Consider the following 18,166-nt stretch of genomic DNA (forward strand, 5'->3'; position numbering starts at 1 on the left):
AAACGGAGAATCCCTCATAGGTATTACATTCAGTGCAATACATTGGAGGAAAGCTCTTTTCCGGGTTTAAATCCATCATTGTATTGACAAAAAGCTACAATTATTTAATTAATCTCTCTGTATGATCAATCTTTCTGGATGGCGGTGCTATTGAATTCCTTTTCACATCTGCCCCGCATGGGAAATCCAAACAAGGTGAACAATATACTGTAAGTACTTGGAAATAGATTAAAGTATCCTAAAATGACATACCAGAAGCCTTGCTACAATGCAAGAGGGTATGTAGTCATATCTATTACCTGTTGATGTGAGGGGCTGGGGAACCTCCATCATGATGTCTTTATATAGATCCTTGTGTCCTTCTAAATACTTCCACTCCTCCATGGAGAAATAGACGGCGACATCCTGACACCTTATAGGAACCTGACACATACAATGATATAGTCATCTCTTCGATCCCTCCATAGCGTTACTGTATAATGTCCCAGCATTCCCAGCAGTGTCACCTCTCCAGTCAGCAGCTCAATCATCTTATAGGCGAGTTCTAGGATCTTCTGGTCATTGATGTCCTCATGTATCAGGGGGTGAGGTGGAGGCTTCGTGATTGGGCTCAGGGGTCTTCCCCATCCTTCAGACACAGGGGCCTGACAGGGCTCACTAGTGGTCTTCTTCACTACTGTGTAATCCTGGTTATGGAGAGACACATTAATAAATCTCACTACAGACATTTCCAGAGTCCTCACCTCTCCAGTTCTGTCCATCTGTTATTCCCATAGAGAAGAATGACGTAATGTGACGTCATCAGAATCTCTCACCTCTCCAGTAAGCCAGTAGAGGATCTCTAGGGTGAGGTGGAATATCCTCTCTGCCATCTTGTCCCTGTCCCTATCCATCCTTGATGAGCAAGCAGGAGAATTCTCTTATACAGAAGATCTCCACTGAGAGGATCCGATGTTGTAGGGACCTGAAAGGGGAGAAGATGAGCCGATGTAACATAATATAGGATCACATGGGAAAAAATAATTACTGGAGATAATAAGGGAAAACATATGAGAAGATAAAACATGTAGTTGTTTTATTCTCTCTCTTTGTATGAGATGGAACAATATCTGAATATCTCATGATAGCTCCTCCAGGTCAGACCTTCGCATGACCACTACAGGCACTGCTGATTACATTGATAAAACATACCAAAATTAAACGTTTTTATGGAAATTTCTGCTACTGACCAATCAAGGCACAAATTCAAAAGCAAAATCCACAGCTGTAAATATCGCAGTAGATATCAGAAAACCACAACTTTAAGCCCTCTGACAGAGCAGTCCAGTAACATATGTATAATCCCCCAGCTTCTTCACAGATCCAAGAAAATATGTTTTCCAACTTTCCTGTGCCATTTACTAAACCAACCAAATCAACATCATTGCCCCATCATCACCATCTCCACAGTGATGCATGGTGGTGGCAGCATCATGCAGTGCGGATGTTTTTCGGCAGTAGGGACAGGGAAAATGATCCGTGCTGAGGGGAAGATGGATGGTGCAAAATACAGGGATATTCTTTGAGCAAAACCCTGTCACGAGGTTACCACGACAGTGTGAAGCCAGAAGACCGCAGCATCTGATTGCTCCTAGTCCGGCGCTGCGAAGAAGCACTTCTCCTTCATTTTAAATGTGTTTATTTATCTTGGCAGAACAGGGATTAACCGGCCATGTTGGAAATCCCTGTGCTCACAACTGAGCTCAGTTAGCCACTCATTTTTCCCTTTATAATCTGGGCTCTGTTACAAATCTTTGTCAGAGCTAGCATTTGCTGCATGGCTAATGGAGGGAGAGGAGTTCATATGAGAAGGAGAGTTGGAGGAGTTATCTGTGACAGTTGCTTGGTTTGTATGCATGGTAATTCCCTGTCCTTCTCTATTTTGGTTTATTTGCCTACCTCCACGCCCCGCTGCATTCGTCTGTTATATGTAAGTGAATATTTTGTATGCCTGGAGTTTTCTGTTAACCCTTGTTTGTGTTGCCTTGTTTGTCAGGTTGGTGTACCCCTCTTCCCTGGGTGTGGAAACAGAACAGACAAAGGGCTAACTGAGGAGATAAAGCAAGAATTGAGGCCCCGGCATCTTCACCTTCAGAAGTATCCCGGGGAGTAGGGCGAGCTAGGGTGCCCCCTAGTGTTAAGGACAGGGAAGAAGCCCCTGGTCATCTGACAGCTGTGTCGTGACAACTCCCTAAATGTATGGAGAAAGGTGCTATGGTCAGATGAGAACTTTTTGTCCACCAAGGTAAACACTATGTCTGGTGCCAAATCAACACAGCTCATCACTCCCAAGAACACCAACCCCACAGCGAAACATAGTGGTAGCAGAGTTATGCTGTGTAGATATTTATCGGCAGCTGGGAGTGGGAAACTTGTCATAGGGGAGATGGATGGTACAAAATACAGGAATATTCTTGAGCAAAACCTGTTTCAGTCTGTCAGAGATTTCAGATTGGGACGGAGGTTCACTGTTGTGAATTCTGCTCTTGGGTTCCCTCCATTGGTTGTAGGTGGGAATGCAGTTGTCTTTGATTCGCAGTCCTGGCCAGGTGTATCGGATGATTACAATTCTGGCTGGGATATTTAGGTGTGCAGGATCCTTTAGCCCTTGCCAGTTGTCAATGTTCCTTGTGAAGTGTTGGATCACTTTCTGGCTTCTCCTGCTTGCTGCCAAATTCAGCAAAGATAAGTGTTTGGTTTTTGTATCTGTGGCACACTGCTGTGTGCTTGTTTCAGTTTTATTCCTGCTCTGATTGTAGGATTCACTGGAGTAGCAGATTTACGCTCCTACATCTTTAGTTAGATGTAGGAAGTTTTTTGTATATTCTGCTGTGGATGTTTTGAAGGGTTTTAGTACTGACCGCACAGAACTCTGTCCTGTCCTATCTAGCTAGATTGGCCTCCTGTGCTAAATCCTGTTTTTCTGCCTGTGTATGTTTTTTCCTCTCCGACTCACCGCCAATATTTGTGGGGGGCTGTCTATCCTTTGGGGATTTTCTCTGAGGCAAGATAGTATTCCAATTTCCATCTTTAGGGGTATTTAGTCCTCCGGCTGTGACGAGGTGTCTAGGTGTGTTATGTACACTCCACGGCTACTTCTAGTTGCGGTGTTAAGTTCAGGATTGCGGTCAGTATAGGGGCCACCTTCTCCAGTGAAAGTTCTCATGCAGCTCCAAGGTCACCGGATCATAACAGCACTGTTGTGAATTCTGCTCTTGGGTTCCCTCCAGTGGTTGTAGGTGGGAATGCAGTTGTCTTTGACTCGCAGTCCTGGCCAGGTGTATCGGATGATTACAATTCTGACTGGGATATTTAGGTGTGCAGGATCCTTTCTGCCATTTCCCCTGATTTACGACGGGTTCTTCAGGAATTTCAGGCTGACAAACCTGACCGCTGTCCTGTGGGGAAATTGTTTGTTCCTGACAGATGGACTAGTAGAGTGATTTCTGAGGCTCACTGTTCCGTGTTGGCCGGTCTTCCTGGCATTTTTGGTACCAGAGATTTGGTTGGTAGGTCCTTTTGGTGGCCTTCATTGTCACGTGATGTGCGTTCTTTTGTGCAGTCCTGTGGGACTTGTGCGCGGGCCAAGCCTTGTTGTTCCCGTGCTAGTGGGTTGCTTTTGCCATTGCCAGTCCCTGAGAGGCCCTGGACTCGTATTTCGATGGATTTTATTTCTGATCTTCCGGTCTCCCAGAAGATGTCTGTTATCTGGGTTGTTTGTGACCGGTTCTCTAAGATGGTTCATTTGGTGCCCTTACCTAAATTGCCTTCCTCTTCTGATTTGGTTCCGTTGTTCTTTCAGCATGTGGTTCGTTTGCATGATATTCCGGAGAATATTGTGTCCGACAGAGGTTCCCAGTTTGTTTCTAGGTTTTGGCGGGCCTTTTGTGCTAGGCTGGGCATTGATTTGTCTTTTTCTTCTGCATTTCACCCTCAGACAAATGGCCAGACCGAGCGAACTAAATCAGACCTTGGAGACTTATTTGAGAAGCTTTGTGTCTGCAGATCAGGATGATTGGGTGGCCTTCTTGCCATTGGCCGAGTTTGCCTTAAATAATCGGGCTAGTTCTGCTACCTTGGTTTCGCCTTTCTTTTGTAATTTTGGTTTTCATCCTCGTTTTTCTTCTGGGCAGGTTGAGCCTTCTGACTGTCCTGGTGTGGATTCTGTGGTGGACAGGTTGCAGCAGATTTGGGCTCATGTGGTGGACAAGTTGGTGTTGTCTCAAGAGGAGGCTCAACGTTTTGCTAATCGTCGTCGGTGTGTTGGTTCCCGGCTTCGGGTTGGGGATCTGGTCTGGTTGTCTTCCCGTCATGTTCCTATGAAGGTTTCTTCTCCTAAGTTTAAGCCTCGGTTTATTGGTCCTTATAGGATTTCTGAAATTATTAATCCGGTGCCTTTTCGACTGGCGCTTCCGGCCTCTTTTGCTATCCATAATGTCTTCCATAGATCTTTGTTGCGGAAATATGTGGAGCCCGTTGTTCCCTCTGTTGATCCTCCGGCCCCTGTGTTGGTTGATGGGGAGTTGGAATATGTTGTTGAGAAGATTTTGGATTCCCGTTTTTCGAGGCGGAAGCTTCAGTACCTGGTCAAATGGAAGGGTTATGGCCAGGAGGATAATTCTTGGGTTTTTGCCTCTGATGTCCATGCTACTGATTTGGTCTGTGCCTTTCATCTGGCTCGTCTGGATCGTCCTAGGGGCCCTGGTGAGGGTTCGGGGACCCCTCCTCAAAGGGGGGGGGGGGGTACTGTTGTGAATTCTGCTCTTGGGTTCCCTCCAGTGGTTGTAGGTGGGAATGCAGTTGTCTTGACTCGCAGTCCTGGCCAGGTGTATCGGATGATTACAATTCTGACTGGGATATTTAGGTGTGCAGGATCCTTTAGCCCTTGCCAGTTGTCAATGTTCCTTGTGAAGTGTTGGATCACTTTCTGGCTTCTCCTGCTTGCTGCCAAATTCAGCAAAGATAAGTGTTTGGTTTTTGTATCTGTGGCACACTGCTGTGTGCTTGTTTCAGTTTTATTCCTGCTCGGATTGTAGGATTCACTGGAGTAGCAGATTTACGCTCCTACATCTTTAGTTAGATGTAGGAAGTTTTTTGTATATTCTGCTGTGGATGTTTTGAAGGGTTTTAGTACTGACTGCACAGAACTCTGTCCTATCCTGTCCTATCTAGCTAGATTGGCCTCCTGTGCTAAATCCTGTTTTTCTGTGTATGTTTTTTCCTCTCCGACTCACCGCCAATATTAGTGGGGGGCTGTCTATCCTTTGGGGATTTTCTCTGAGGCAAGATAGTATTCCAATTTCCATCTTTAGGGGTATTTAGTCCTCCGGCTGTGACGAGGTGTCTAGGTGTGTTAGGTACACTCCACAGCTACTTCTAGTTGCGGTGTTAAGTTCAGGATTGCGGTCAGTATAGGGGCCACCTTCTCCAGTGAAAGTTCTCATGCAGCTCCAAGGTCACCGGATCATAACAGTTCACCTTCTAACAAGATAATAAACCAAATCATACTGCTAAAGCAACATGCAAGTGGTGTAAGGGGAAATGTGTAAATGTTTTGGAGTGGCCTAGTTAAAGCCCAGACTTTAATCAAATTGAGAATTTGTGGTGAGACTTGAAGATTGCTGTTCACCAGAGGATACCATCTAACTTGAAGGAGCTGGAGCAGTTTTGCCTTGAGAAATGGGAAAAAATCCCAGTGGCAATATGTAGAAAGCTCACAGAGACTTATCCAAAGCAACATGCATCTGTAATTGCTGCAAAAGGAGGCTCTACAAGGTAGTGACTTTAGAGGAGTGGATATTTATGCATACTAAAGTTTTCAGTAATTTAGTCCTATTTGTTGTTTGCTTCATAAGCAAAACTAAAACCAAATGTTCACAGTTGTAGACATTTTCATTACATGGACTGATACAAACCCTCAAAAAAACAACAGAGAAATTCCAGATTGTGAGGTAGCAAAACACGACAAATGCCAAGGGGGTTGAATACTTTGGCAAGCTACTGTAAGGCTGCCGTCACACTAGCAGTATTTGGTCAGTATTTTATATCAGTATTTGTAAGCCAAAACCAGGATTGGAACAAATAGAGGAAAAGTATAATAGAAATATATGCACCACTTCTGCATTTATCACCCACTCCTGGTTTTGGCTTACAAATACTGATGTAAAATACTGACCAAATACTGCTAGTGTGACAGCAGCCTAAAAGTACCGTCACACTGAACGATATCGCTAGCGATCCGTGACGTTGCAGCGTCCTGGATAGCGATATCGTTCAGTTTGAAGGGCAGCAGCGATCTGGATCCTGCTGTGCCATCGTTGGTCGGAGCAGAAAGTCCAGCACTTTATTTCGGCGCTGGACCTCCCGCAGACATCGCTGAATCGGCGTGTGTGACGCCGATTCAGCGATGTCTTCACTGGTAACCAGGGTAAACATCGGGTTACTAAGAGCAGGGCCGCGCTTAGTAACCCGATGTTTACCCTGGTTACCAGTGTAAACGTAAAAAAAAAAAAAAAAAAACCCACATACTTACATTCCGGTGTCTGTCCCCCGGCGCTGTGCTTTCCTGCACTGGCTGTGAGTGCCGGCCAGTCGTAAAGCGGCCCTGCGCTTAGTAACCCGATGTTTACCCTGGTTACCAGTGAAGACATCGCTGAATCGGCGTCACACACGCAGATTCAGCGATGTCTGCGGGAGGTCCAGCGCCGAAATAAAGTGCTGGACTTTCTGCTCCGACCAACAATGGCCTAAGGGTTAGGGTTAGGATCCCTTAGGGTTAGGGTTAGGCTCCCTTAGGGTTAGGATCCCTTAGGGTTAGGATCCCTTAGGGTTAAGGATAGGGTTAGGATCCCTAGGGTTACTAGGGATCCTAACCCTAACCCTAGCTATTTCAGTTTAAAGTGGGTTTTCTTGTTGATTTTGATGATTGGCAGCTGTCAGACACTTCTCATGATGCGTTTTAAAAACGCAAACACAGGAAAAAACGCATGTAAACGCGTCAAAATGCCGCGTTTGTAGTAAAACATGCAAAAACGCATGCGTCTAAAAAACGCGGCGTTTTAACGCGTTTACATGCGTTTTTTCACCACATGCATTTGCGTTTAAAGCGCTGCATTTTTAAACGCAAATGTGAAACTAGCCTTAGACAGCCTGAATACATGTGGGGATTCCCTAACAAACAGGCAACCCCTGTATGTGTTCAGGTTGTCTAACAGCCACAAATCATGCAGCTGCTGCGACACAAACATAATCTATGAGCATGCCCAAGATACTTGGAGAACATTCGAGCATGCTTGGAAATCTCGAGTAACGAGCACACTCGCTCATCACCAGTCCTGTAATGTGCATGTACCGGCAACAGGTCATTGCTTCACCAGAGCAGAGCGAAGAGTGTCTGTGCCTCAACTACAGAGATTTGAGATTTACAGTGCTGTGAGGATGACGTAGGGGACGTCTGTATATAGTGAATGTGACGGCTGTGTGACAGAGCATGCAGGGACATTAGAGCGGCGGACAATCAAACTTTATTGTGTCATTTGGAGAATATTCTACCATAGATATAATTCCCCAGGGTCTCTAACACAGCAACAGGAAAAAATCAAGACATACTGATAGGGAATCTAGATTGTGAGCCCCAATGGGGACAGTGATTATGATCTCTGTAAAGTATTGTGGATTAATGGCACTATAAAAGTGAATAAAATAAATAAAAATGTGCCCATGTATTTTTTTTGCACAAATTATACAAAACAAAGTTCAAGCATAGAATTAAAGCACATTATGAACCAGAAAAAGGAAAACGAATAACACAACACAAATAAAGTAAAGTAACTTAACCCTTTCCCCCTCAGAAACAATCAATTGGCACTTAGTTCTAAGGGCTCACACTCACTTGCGCGAAACTCGGATGAGTCTCGCATGGCAATACCCAGCGCTGCGGCCGGCACTCAGATCGGAGCGTGTGGCCGCATAGGTTTATTAACCCTTTACGTGCTTCACAGGAACTGAAGCAATGTGGAAGGAAAAAAAATGAACATTTTTTTCTTTTTTCACAAAAAAACGTACTTTGGAACCAAACTTTTTTTTTTATTTTCACAAGGGTATCTGGAGAAAATGGACCACAAAATTTAGGAATGCCAAGTAACAAAAGATGCAGCACTCACCCGAATCTTGCTGAAGATAATGTCCTTTATTCGCTTTAAACGGTGTTAGACATAATGCAGAGAGGCGGCAGGAAGGAGGACTAGGTGCGGGGGAGAGAAAGGACGGACTACGGCCGTTTCACGCAGATGCGCTTCAACGGGTCCAGGTGCACAATCAAGTGTGTCATTTCCTTTTTATAGGAGCCGACAAGTAAGTGAAGAAAAGTGAATAAAAAACTGCATATAGTTACAGATAAACATTAAAATCACATTGTGCGGAGGAAATGCATAAGATACAACACTGGAATGACATTAGAATGAATCATTGTTACATTTATAAAAATATTGACATGTCAAGTTTGTCATTTAGTCCTATTGGACCTTAAGCGTTTGTTTTTATGATCCACTTTGCTTCATGCTGAAGGAGAATTTTATTGCAATCACCGCCTTGGGGTGGATTTTTAACCACTTCCAAGCCGGCAAAGCGCAACACATTAGGATCTGCGTCGTGACATTCTTGTATGTGCTTAATAAAGCGCAAAGATCCCTTTCCTGTGGATACTGATTTATAATGCTCTCTAAATCTCGTTGTCATTGGGCGGATGGTTTTGCCAATATAATAAAATAAACATGGACAAAAGATGACATAGACCACATATTTGCTTTTGCATGAAATGACCTATTCGTAAAGGTCCTATAACACATACAGTACATGATTTCATTTCACACAGTGTAAAGAGGTGATATAGTGGGGGTTGATTTACTATTTTTTTTTTATTTTGATCACTGTTTTAGGGTCTATCACAGTGATCAAAATGAACCAATTCCTATTGTTGCCGGGTGCCGGCCAGCAGATCTCGGTCGGCACACTGCGCATGCTCCCAACATTTTCTTCCCTGAAGAAGACACCGACAGCCGGGGGATGCAGGAGGATCCAGATACACCAGAGGTACCGGGGATGGATCGGCGGACCCCATTTCACTCTCCTCTGATGTGGTAGATCACATCAGAGGAGAGAGAAATTAAATGGGAAATCGGACTTTTTTTTTTGCGGTCGCCGTTATTCCGTGAATAATGGTGATCGCAACACTGGGGTAGGTAAAAAACAAACCGAAACATGTTCTCCGGGGTCTCACCTCCTCCCCCAAGAATTTTTGACACAGGGGGGCGCTATACACTTATTTCTCAGCGCCGTTGAGAAAGGAGTGTCGGCAATCATTAAGCAGTTAATGAAGGTATTCTGTCGTGATTATTTGTCATAAAAATATTTACATTTTTTTTCTACCCAACATGGTACCACTAACTATTTATTGTACATCGTATCCGAGTCTGTATAAAAAACCCCCATACATTTCCATTCCCTGTAATCTCCACCATCTGTCTCCAAACCAGAGCGCCCTCCCCTGTTTACATGAGCACAGCCAGCGTTCTATTACTGTACATATACACATGGCAGAGCTGGGGGCACTATCTCCGGGAATGGAGGGGTTACTGCCCCCTGCCCCCGCCCAGTAATGGGGAATCTCCAGCACCTACCTCCACCCGCAGAGCCTCACACCATATATAATTATATATGGCTGTTCTGTGCGCACAGGACCTGTGATGAGGTCACAGGAGGGGCGGAGTCAGGGGTCACATGATCAGGGGCCTCAGTGTATGCAGGACTCTGCTGTGCTGGTTGTCATGGTGCTGGATGAGGGGAAGTTTCTGTGTGGGGTCAGGAGGGGTTTACAGGGTGGATGTAGCAGAGCCGTCTGTGTACGAGGTGTACGGAGCGGAGCCGTGTGTGTACGAGGTGTATGGAGCAGAGCCGCATGTGTACGAGGTGTACGGAGCAGAGCCGTGTGTGTACGAGGTGTACGGAGCGGAGCCGTCTGTGTACGAGGTGTACGGAGCGGAGCCGTCTGTGTACGAGGTGTACGGAGCGGAGCCGTGTGTGTACAAGGTGTATGGAGCAGAGCCGTGTGTGTACGAGGTGTACGGAGCAGAGCCGTCTGTGTACGAGGTGTACGGAGCGGAGCCGTCTGTGTACGAGGTGTACGGAGCGGAGCCGTCTGTGTACAAGGTGTATGGAGCAGAGCCGTGTGTGTACGAGGTGTACGGAGCAGAGCCATAGGTTTAGTGAGCGGAGCCATGTGTGTACGAGGTGTACGGAGCGGAGCCGTGTGTGTACAAGGTGTACGGAGCAGAGCCATAGGTGTACGGAGCGGAGCCATAGGTTTAGTGAGCGGAGCCATGTGTGTACGAGGTGTACGGAGTGGAGCCGTGTGTGCATGAGGTGTGTGGAGCCATAGGTGTATGGAGCGGAGCCCTGTATGCACGAGGTGTATGGAGCGGAGCCGTCTGTGTACGAGGTGTACGGAGCGGAGCCGTGTGTGTACAAGGTGTATGGAGCAGAGCCGTGTGTGTACGAGGTGTACGGAGCAGAGCCGTCTGTGTACGAGGTGTACGGAGCGGAGCCGTCTGTGTACGAGGTGTACGGAGCGGAGCCGTCTGTGTACAAGGTGTATGGAGCAGAGCCGTGTGTGTACGAGGTGTACGGAGCAGAGCCATAGGTTTAGTGAGCGGAGCCATGTGTGTACGAGGTGTACGGAGCGGAGCCGTGTGTGTACAAGGTGTACGGAGCAGAGCCATAGGTGTACGGAGCGGAGCCATAGGTTTAGTGAGCGGAGCCATGTGTGTACGAGGTGTACGGAGTGGAGCCGTGTGTGCATGAGGTGTATGGAGCGGAGCCCTGTATGCACGAGGTGTATGGAGCGGAGCCATAGGTGTAGTGAGCGGAGCCATGTGTGTACGAGGTGTACGGAGCGGAGCCGTGTATGCATGAGGTGTGCGGAGCCATAGGTGTATGGAGCAGAGCCGTGTTTACGAGGTGTAGGGAGCGGAGCCGTGTGTGTATGAGGTGTACGGAGCGGAGCCGTGTGTGGATGAGGTGTACCTATGCAGAGCCATAGGTGTATGGAGCGGAGCCCTGTTTGCACGAGGTGTACGGAGCGGAGCCATAGGTGTAGTGAGCGGAGCCGTGTGTACGAGATGTGCGGAGCGGAGCCGTGTGTGGATGAGGTGTGCGGGGCCATAGGTGTATAGAGCAGAGCCGTGTGTGTATGAGCGGAGCGGAGCCGTATGTGTATGAGGTGTACGGAGCGGAGCCGTGTGTGGATGAGGTGTACAGAGCGGAGCCATGTGTGTACGAGGTGTACGTAGTGGAGCCGTATGTGCACGAGGTGTACGGAGCGGAGCCATAGGTATACGGAGCTGAGCCGTGTGTGTACGAGGTGTACGGAGCGAAGCCGTGTGTGTACGAGGTGTACGGAGCGAAGCCGTGTGTGTACGGGGCGGAGCCATAGGTGTACGGAGCGGAGCTGTGTGTGTATGACGTGTACGGAGCGGAGCCACGCGTGTATAGAATGGAGCCCTGGGCGTAGAATGCGTACGTAGTGTAGCCAATCATGTAATTTATTATTTATAATGCATTGTTTGTATACCGCTATCGTATTTTGCAGCTCTTTACATACAGTGGGTACGGAAAGAATTCAGACCACTTGAAATTTTTTACTCTTTGTTTCATTGCAGCCGTTTTGTAAATTCAAACAAGGTCATTCACATTACCGTAGAATATTGACGAGTGCTATAGTAGAAAATGTCGCATAGCACTCGCACCAGTGTTAATCTATGGGGAAGCTCACATCATCGTATTTTTTCTCAGGCGTATTCGACGTGCGTGAAAAATCACAGCATGCTGCAATTCTATGCGTATATCGTTCGAGACTCACCAATGCAAGCCTATGGGTGCGAGAAAAACTCTGACACCACACAGACCATCCGTGTGACTTGCGAGAAATACGCACACATTTTCCTCATTTCAGCCCATTCAGCCAGTAAATTCCATGGGGAAAAGCAGTGAGAAATGTAAAGCCATACGCATTACACACGGATGACAATACGGAGAACACTTGTGCGACTCTCAGCAGAGAGACTCGGACCGATTTTCCATACGGTAAGTGTGACCCCGGCCTAATACTACATGTGTTTGTGCAGAGCAGAGTCTTGCGTATATGATGTGTGTGTAGCTGCGTGCAATGTATGTGTGTACGGCGCGGAGCTGTATCTGCATTCCGCAGAGCGATTTATGTAATGTGAATGTAAAATGCATCATTTTGTTTCTTGTGCTTGTATGAAGAGTGTGTGAACACACAATTATGCTCATATTTATTTATTTAAAGATGTGCAAATAGTTTGAAAATCGAATTTGCTAGCTTCACCTAATTTGTCCAGGAAGTTTGATTAGTAGCAAATTGTTTAGTTGTGAATCAAATGTTCAACAATGCCTCAAATTGCCCTGAAAAGGCGTGAGTAACACTCCCGTCACCTAGGATTGAGTGAGAAAACGCTCTCAACATGAAAGTGGGGCCCCAAATGCTCACATATTCACACAAACATTTCGGCTGTATTTACAGGTGCAGAGTTCAGGCCGTTGAATATGCTTGATCGTCGGCATTGAAGTTGTGAGACGCCTGTTCCCATGTTTCTTTACACCTGCTGAGGAAGAATGATAGGGACAGATAGTCCTCGATACAGTATACTGCAGCCCCACCTCACAGTATACTGCAGCCAGGCTCGGACTGGCCCATAGGAGAACAGGGGAATCACCCGGTGGGTCCCGGGACAGATAGTCCTCGATACAGTTTAATTCAGCCCCCCCTCACAGTATACTGCAGCCAGGCTCGGACTGGCCCTTAGAGGAACAGGGAAATCACCCGGTGGGCCCCTGTACACATCTGAGCCCCCAATCCCAATGTATGGGCAGTACTTCACTTGATTCACTCTGTACAGAAAAAAACAGTATCTCATTCATTAACCAAACTACCCAGTTTATTATTATATAAAGATATAGGTACCATATTTTCCGGCGTATAAGACGACTTTTTAACCCCTGAAAATCTTCTCAAAAGTCAGGGAGTTGTCTTATACCCTGGGTGTCGTCTTATAGATAGATAGATAGATCTATAGATAGATATTAGGTAGATATAAATATAGATAGATAATACGAAGACCGATGTTTAGCAATAAACATAATAAAATGGTACATAAAACGTTAAATAAAGATACACACACACATAATCTGCGTTAGGCCGGGGTCACACTTGCGAGAAACTCGCACGAGTCTCGCACCTCAGTACCCGGCACTGGGACCGGAGCATTCAGCTGCATAGAAATACATGCAGCCACATACTCTGGTCCCGAGTGCCAGTGGCAGTGCCCGGTATTTAGTTGCGAGACTTCTGCGAGTTTCTCGCAAGTGTGACCCCGGCCTTAAACGCAATATCTGTTTAATTTGAATTTTTTTTTTTTTTTAAATGGCGTGGGCTCCCACACAATTTTTCTGTGCCAGAGAGGGAAAGCCGATGGCCGGCGGCCAATGTTTATAGCCTGGGAAGGGGTTAATACCCATGGAGCTCCCCAGGCTATTAATCTCAGCCCACAGCTGAGAAAATTACGTGGGGTCCTCCTATAATTTATAGTCAGAAAGGCTATGCAGCTGCGGGCTGATATTCATAGCCTAGGAAGAAACCATGGATATTGGCTTTTCGTCCGGCTACAAATACCAGCTCACAGCTGCCCCAGAAATGGCGCATCTTATAGATGCGCCAATTCCAGCACTTAGCTTCTCTCTTCCCACTGCCCTGTAGCGGTGGCATATGGGGTAATAAGGGGTTAATGTCACCTTTGATTGTAAGGTGACATTAAGCCCGGTTAATAATGGAGAGTCGTCAATAAGACACCTATCCATTGCTAATCATAGGATTAGTAGTGAAAGGGTTAAATATAGACACAGCCAGAAAAACGTATTTTAATATTCTTCATTTCACCGTACTTACAACCATGCCTAATTCCCCGAAGCTATCGATCACCTGCAAAAAATAAAAAATAATAAACCAACAGTATACTCCCTGTTCCGATGCAGTCCAATTAATAACGGGTGTCCCACGACGATCTTCCCTATAGAACAATTACAATGGGTGATGTCACTGCTCTACAGGGCCTCCCACGATGCGCTGAAGAGGTTACCTGAGTTCAGGCTTGCTTTACGGCAATGCTGAGTGGGAATTTTCTCACACAGCACTGCCTGGTGAGAATGAACTCAGGTGACCTCTCTCCTGACAGTGGCGGAGGGATAAATAGCGGAGGATTACCTCCGCCTGTCAGTTCATCGCGGAGGCCCTGTAGAGCACTGACATCTCCCGATGTCACTGTTCTACATGGGAGATCTTCGTGGGACACTAATTATTAACTGGACTACGGCGGAAAGGTAAGTATATGTTGGTTTATTATGTTATTTTTTTCCAGGTGTTCGAGGGCTTCGGGGACTAGGTGATTGGTGAGTATATACTGTATGTGTGTATATGTGTGTTTTTGTTTTGTTTTTTTACACTTGAACACAGTAGTCGGATGATGGGACTACTACTGTCCTTAGCAAGTAATGGTAAACTGAGTGAACAGTGAACTAGTCTGAACTGGTGCATAACTCTTGTGAATTCTGTTGTCAAGCTCCCTCCTGTGGTCATGAATGGTACTTCGGCTGGTTCTGTCCATGGGCTTCCTCTGGTGGTTGTGAGTGGAGCTGCGGCTTCTGAGTTTCCTTCCACAGGTGACGAGGTTAATTCGTTAGCTGGCTGCTCTATTTAACTCCACTTAGATCATTGCTCCATGCCACCTGTCAATGTTCCAGTATTGGTCTAATTCTCTCCTGGATCGTTCTTGTGGCCTGTCTTCCCAGCAGAAGCTAAGTTCCTGCTTGTTTTTCTCTGGTTTGCTATTTTTCTGTCCAGCTTGCTATTTTGATTTTTGTCTTGCTTGCTGGAAGCTCTGGGACGCAGAGGGCGCGCCTCCGCACCGTGAGTCGGTGCGGAGGGTCTTTTTGCGCCCTCTGCGTGGTCTTTTTGTAGTTTTTTGTGCTGACCGCAAAGTTACCTTTCCTATCCTCTGTCTGTTCAGTAAGTCGGGCCTCACTTTGCTAAATCTATTTCATCTCTGTGTTTGTAATTTTCATCTTTACTCACAGTCATTATATGTGGGGGGCTGCCTTTTCCTTTGGGGAATTTCTCTGAGGCAAGGTAGGCTTTATTTTTCTATCTCTAGGGCTAGCTAGTTTCTTAGGCTGTGTCGAGTTGCATAGGGAGCTTTAGGAGCAATCCACGGCTATTTCTAGTGTGTGTGATAGGATTAGGGATTGCGGTCAGCAGAGTTCCCACGTCTCAGAGCTCGTCCTATATTATTAGTAACTATCAGGTCATTCCGTGTGCTCTTCACCACCACCAGGTCCATTATTGTCCTTACCACCAGGTCATAACAGTACAGGTGGCCCAAAGTATTAATGCATCTCAATAGACGGATAAGAGAAGTTCTGAGACCATTTTTTTTTCTTTGCAGTGTGTTTTGTCTCTCTTTTCCCCTTTACCTCTGGGTGGTTCAGGATATAGGTGTAGATATGGACATTCAAGGTCTGTCCTCTTGTATGGATAATCTCACTGCAAGGGTACAAAACATTCAATATTTTGTGGTTCAGAATCCGATGTTAGAGCCTAGGATTCCAATTCCTGATTTGTTTTTTGGGGATAGATCTAAGTTTCTGAATTTCAAAAATAATTGTAAATTGTTTCTTGCTTTGAAACCTCACTCCTCAGGTGACCCTGTTCAACAATTGAAAATCATTATTTCTTTGTTACGTGGCGACCCTCAAGACTGGGCATTTTCCCTTGCGCCAGGAGATCCGGCATTGCGTGATGTTGATGCGTTTTTTCTGGCGCTCGGATTGCTTTATGATGAACCTAATTCAGTGGATCAGGCAGAGAAAATCTTGCTGGCTCTGTGTCAGGGTCATGATGAGGTAGAAATATATTGTCAGAAGTTTAGGAAGTGGTCTGTACTCACTCAGTGGAATGAATGTGCCCTTGCAGCAATTTTCAGAAAGGGTCTCTCTGAAGCCCTTAAGGATGTCATGGTGGGATTTCCCATGCCTGCTGGTCTGAATGAGTCTATGTCTTTGGCCATTCAGATCGATCGACGCTTGCGTGAGCGTAAAGCTGTGCACCATTTGGCGGTACTATCTGAGCATAGACCTGAGCCTATGCAATGTGATAGGACTTTGACCAGAGCTGAACGGCAAGAACACAGACATCGGAATGGGCTGTGTTTTTACTGTGGTGATTCCACTCATGCTATGTCCGATTGTCCTAAGCGCACTAAGCGTTTCGCTAGGTCTGCTACCATTGGTACGGTACAGTCGAAATTTCTTTTGTCCGTTACTCTGATTTGCTCTTTGTCATCCTATTCTGTTATGGCATTTGTGGATTCAGGCGCTGCTCTGAATTTGATGAACTTGGAGTTTGCTAGGCGCTGTGGTTTTTTCTTGGAACCCTTGCAGTATCCTATTCCATTGAGAGGAATTGATGCTACGCCTTTGGCCAAGAATAAGCCTCAGTACTGGACCCAATTGACCATGTGCATGGCTCCTGCACATCAGGAGGATATTCGCTTTTTGGTGTTGCATAATCTGCATGATGTGGTCGTTTTGGGGTTGCCATGGCTACAGGTCCATAATCCAGTATTGGATTGGAAATCTATGTCTGTGTCCAGCTGGGGTTGTCAGGGGGTACATGGTGATGTTCCATTTTTGTCTATTTCGTCATCCACCCCTTCTGAAGTCCCGGAGTTTTTGTCGGATTACCGGGATGTATTTGATGAGCCCAAATCCAGTGCCCTACCTCCTCATAGGGATTGAGATTGTGCTATCAATTTGATTCCTGGTAGTAAGTTTCCTAAGGGCCGACTGTTCAATTTATCTGTGCTATGCGGAGTTATGTAAAGGAATCCTTGGAGAAGGGTCATATTCGCCCGTCGTCGTCACCATTGGGAGCAGGGTTCTTTTTTGTGGCCAAGAAGGATGGTTCTTTGAGACCTTGTATTGATTACCGCCTTTTTAATAAGATCACAGTCAAATTTCAGTACCCTTTGCCGCTGCTGTCGGATTTAAGGGGGCTAGTTGGTTCACCAAGATAGATCTTCGTGGTGCGTATAATCTTGTGCGTATTAAACAGGGCGATGAATGGAAAACAGCATTTAATACGCCCGAGGGCCATTTTGAGTACCTGGTTATGCCATTCGGGCTTTCCAATGCTCCATCAGTATTTCAGTCTTTTATGCATGACATCTTCCGGATAAGAGTACCTGGATAAATTCCTGATTGTATATTTGGATGATATTTTGGTCTTCTCGGATGATTGGGAGTCTCACGTGAAGCAGGTCAGAATGGTGTTCCAGGTCCTTTGTGCGAATTCTTTGTTTGTGAAGGGGTCAAAGTGTCTCTTTGGAGTTCAGAAGGTTTCATTTTTGGGTTTCATTTTTTCCCCTTCTACTATCGAGATGGACCCTGTTAAGGTCCAGGCCATTTATGATTGGACTCAGCCGACATCTGTGAAGAGTCTGCAAAAGTTCCTGGGCTTTGCTAATTTTTATCGTCGCTTCATCAGTAATTTTTCTAGTGTTGCTAAACCGTTGACTGATTTGACCAAGAAGGGTGCTGATGTGGTCAATTGGTCTTCTGCGGCTGTGGAAGCTTTTCAGGAGTTGAAGCGTCGTTTTTCTTCTGCCCCTGTGTTGTGCCAGCCAGATGTTTCGCTTCCGTTTCAGGTCGAGGTTGATGCTTCTGAGATTGGAGCAGGGGCTGTTTTGTCGCAAAGAAGTTCTGATGGCTCGGTGATGAAACCATGTGCCTTCTTTTCTAGAAAGTTTTCGCCTGCTGAGCGCAATTATGATGTTGGCAATCGAGAGTTGTTGGCCATGAAGTGGGCATTCGAGGAGTGGCGTCATTGGCTTGAAGGAGCCAAGCATCGCGTGGTGGTCTTGACGGATCACAAGAATTTGACTTATCTCGAGTCTGCCAAACGGTTGAATCCTAGACAGGCTCGTTGGTCGCTATTTTTCTC

General features: G+C 46.1%; 1 protein-coding gene across 1 annotated transcript in view; it reads right to left on the bottom strand.

The window, feature by feature from the left end:
• The window catches only part of LOC138666613 (uncharacterized), a 180,296-nt gene that overhangs the window by 11,712 nt on the left and 150,418 nt on the right, over positions 1-18,166 (bottom strand). Inside the window, exons 33-35 of the mRNA XM_069754809.1 lie at positions 816-894; positions 507-686; positions 300-423 (exon numbers count right to left, since the gene is read on the bottom strand). Of these exons, the coding sequence (XP_069610910.1) occupies positions 300-423; positions 507-686; positions 816-894 (383 nt within the window). The remainder of the gene's footprint in view (positions 1-299; positions 424-506; positions 687-815; positions 895-18,166) is intronic.

This window comes from Ranitomeya imitator, chromosome 2, assembly GCF_032444005.1.
Source record: "Ranitomeya imitator isolate aRanImi1 chromosome 2, aRanImi1.pri, whole genome shotgun sequence".
NCBI lineage: Eukaryota > Metazoa > Chordata > Amphibia > Anura > Dendrobatidae > Ranitomeya > Ranitomeya imitator.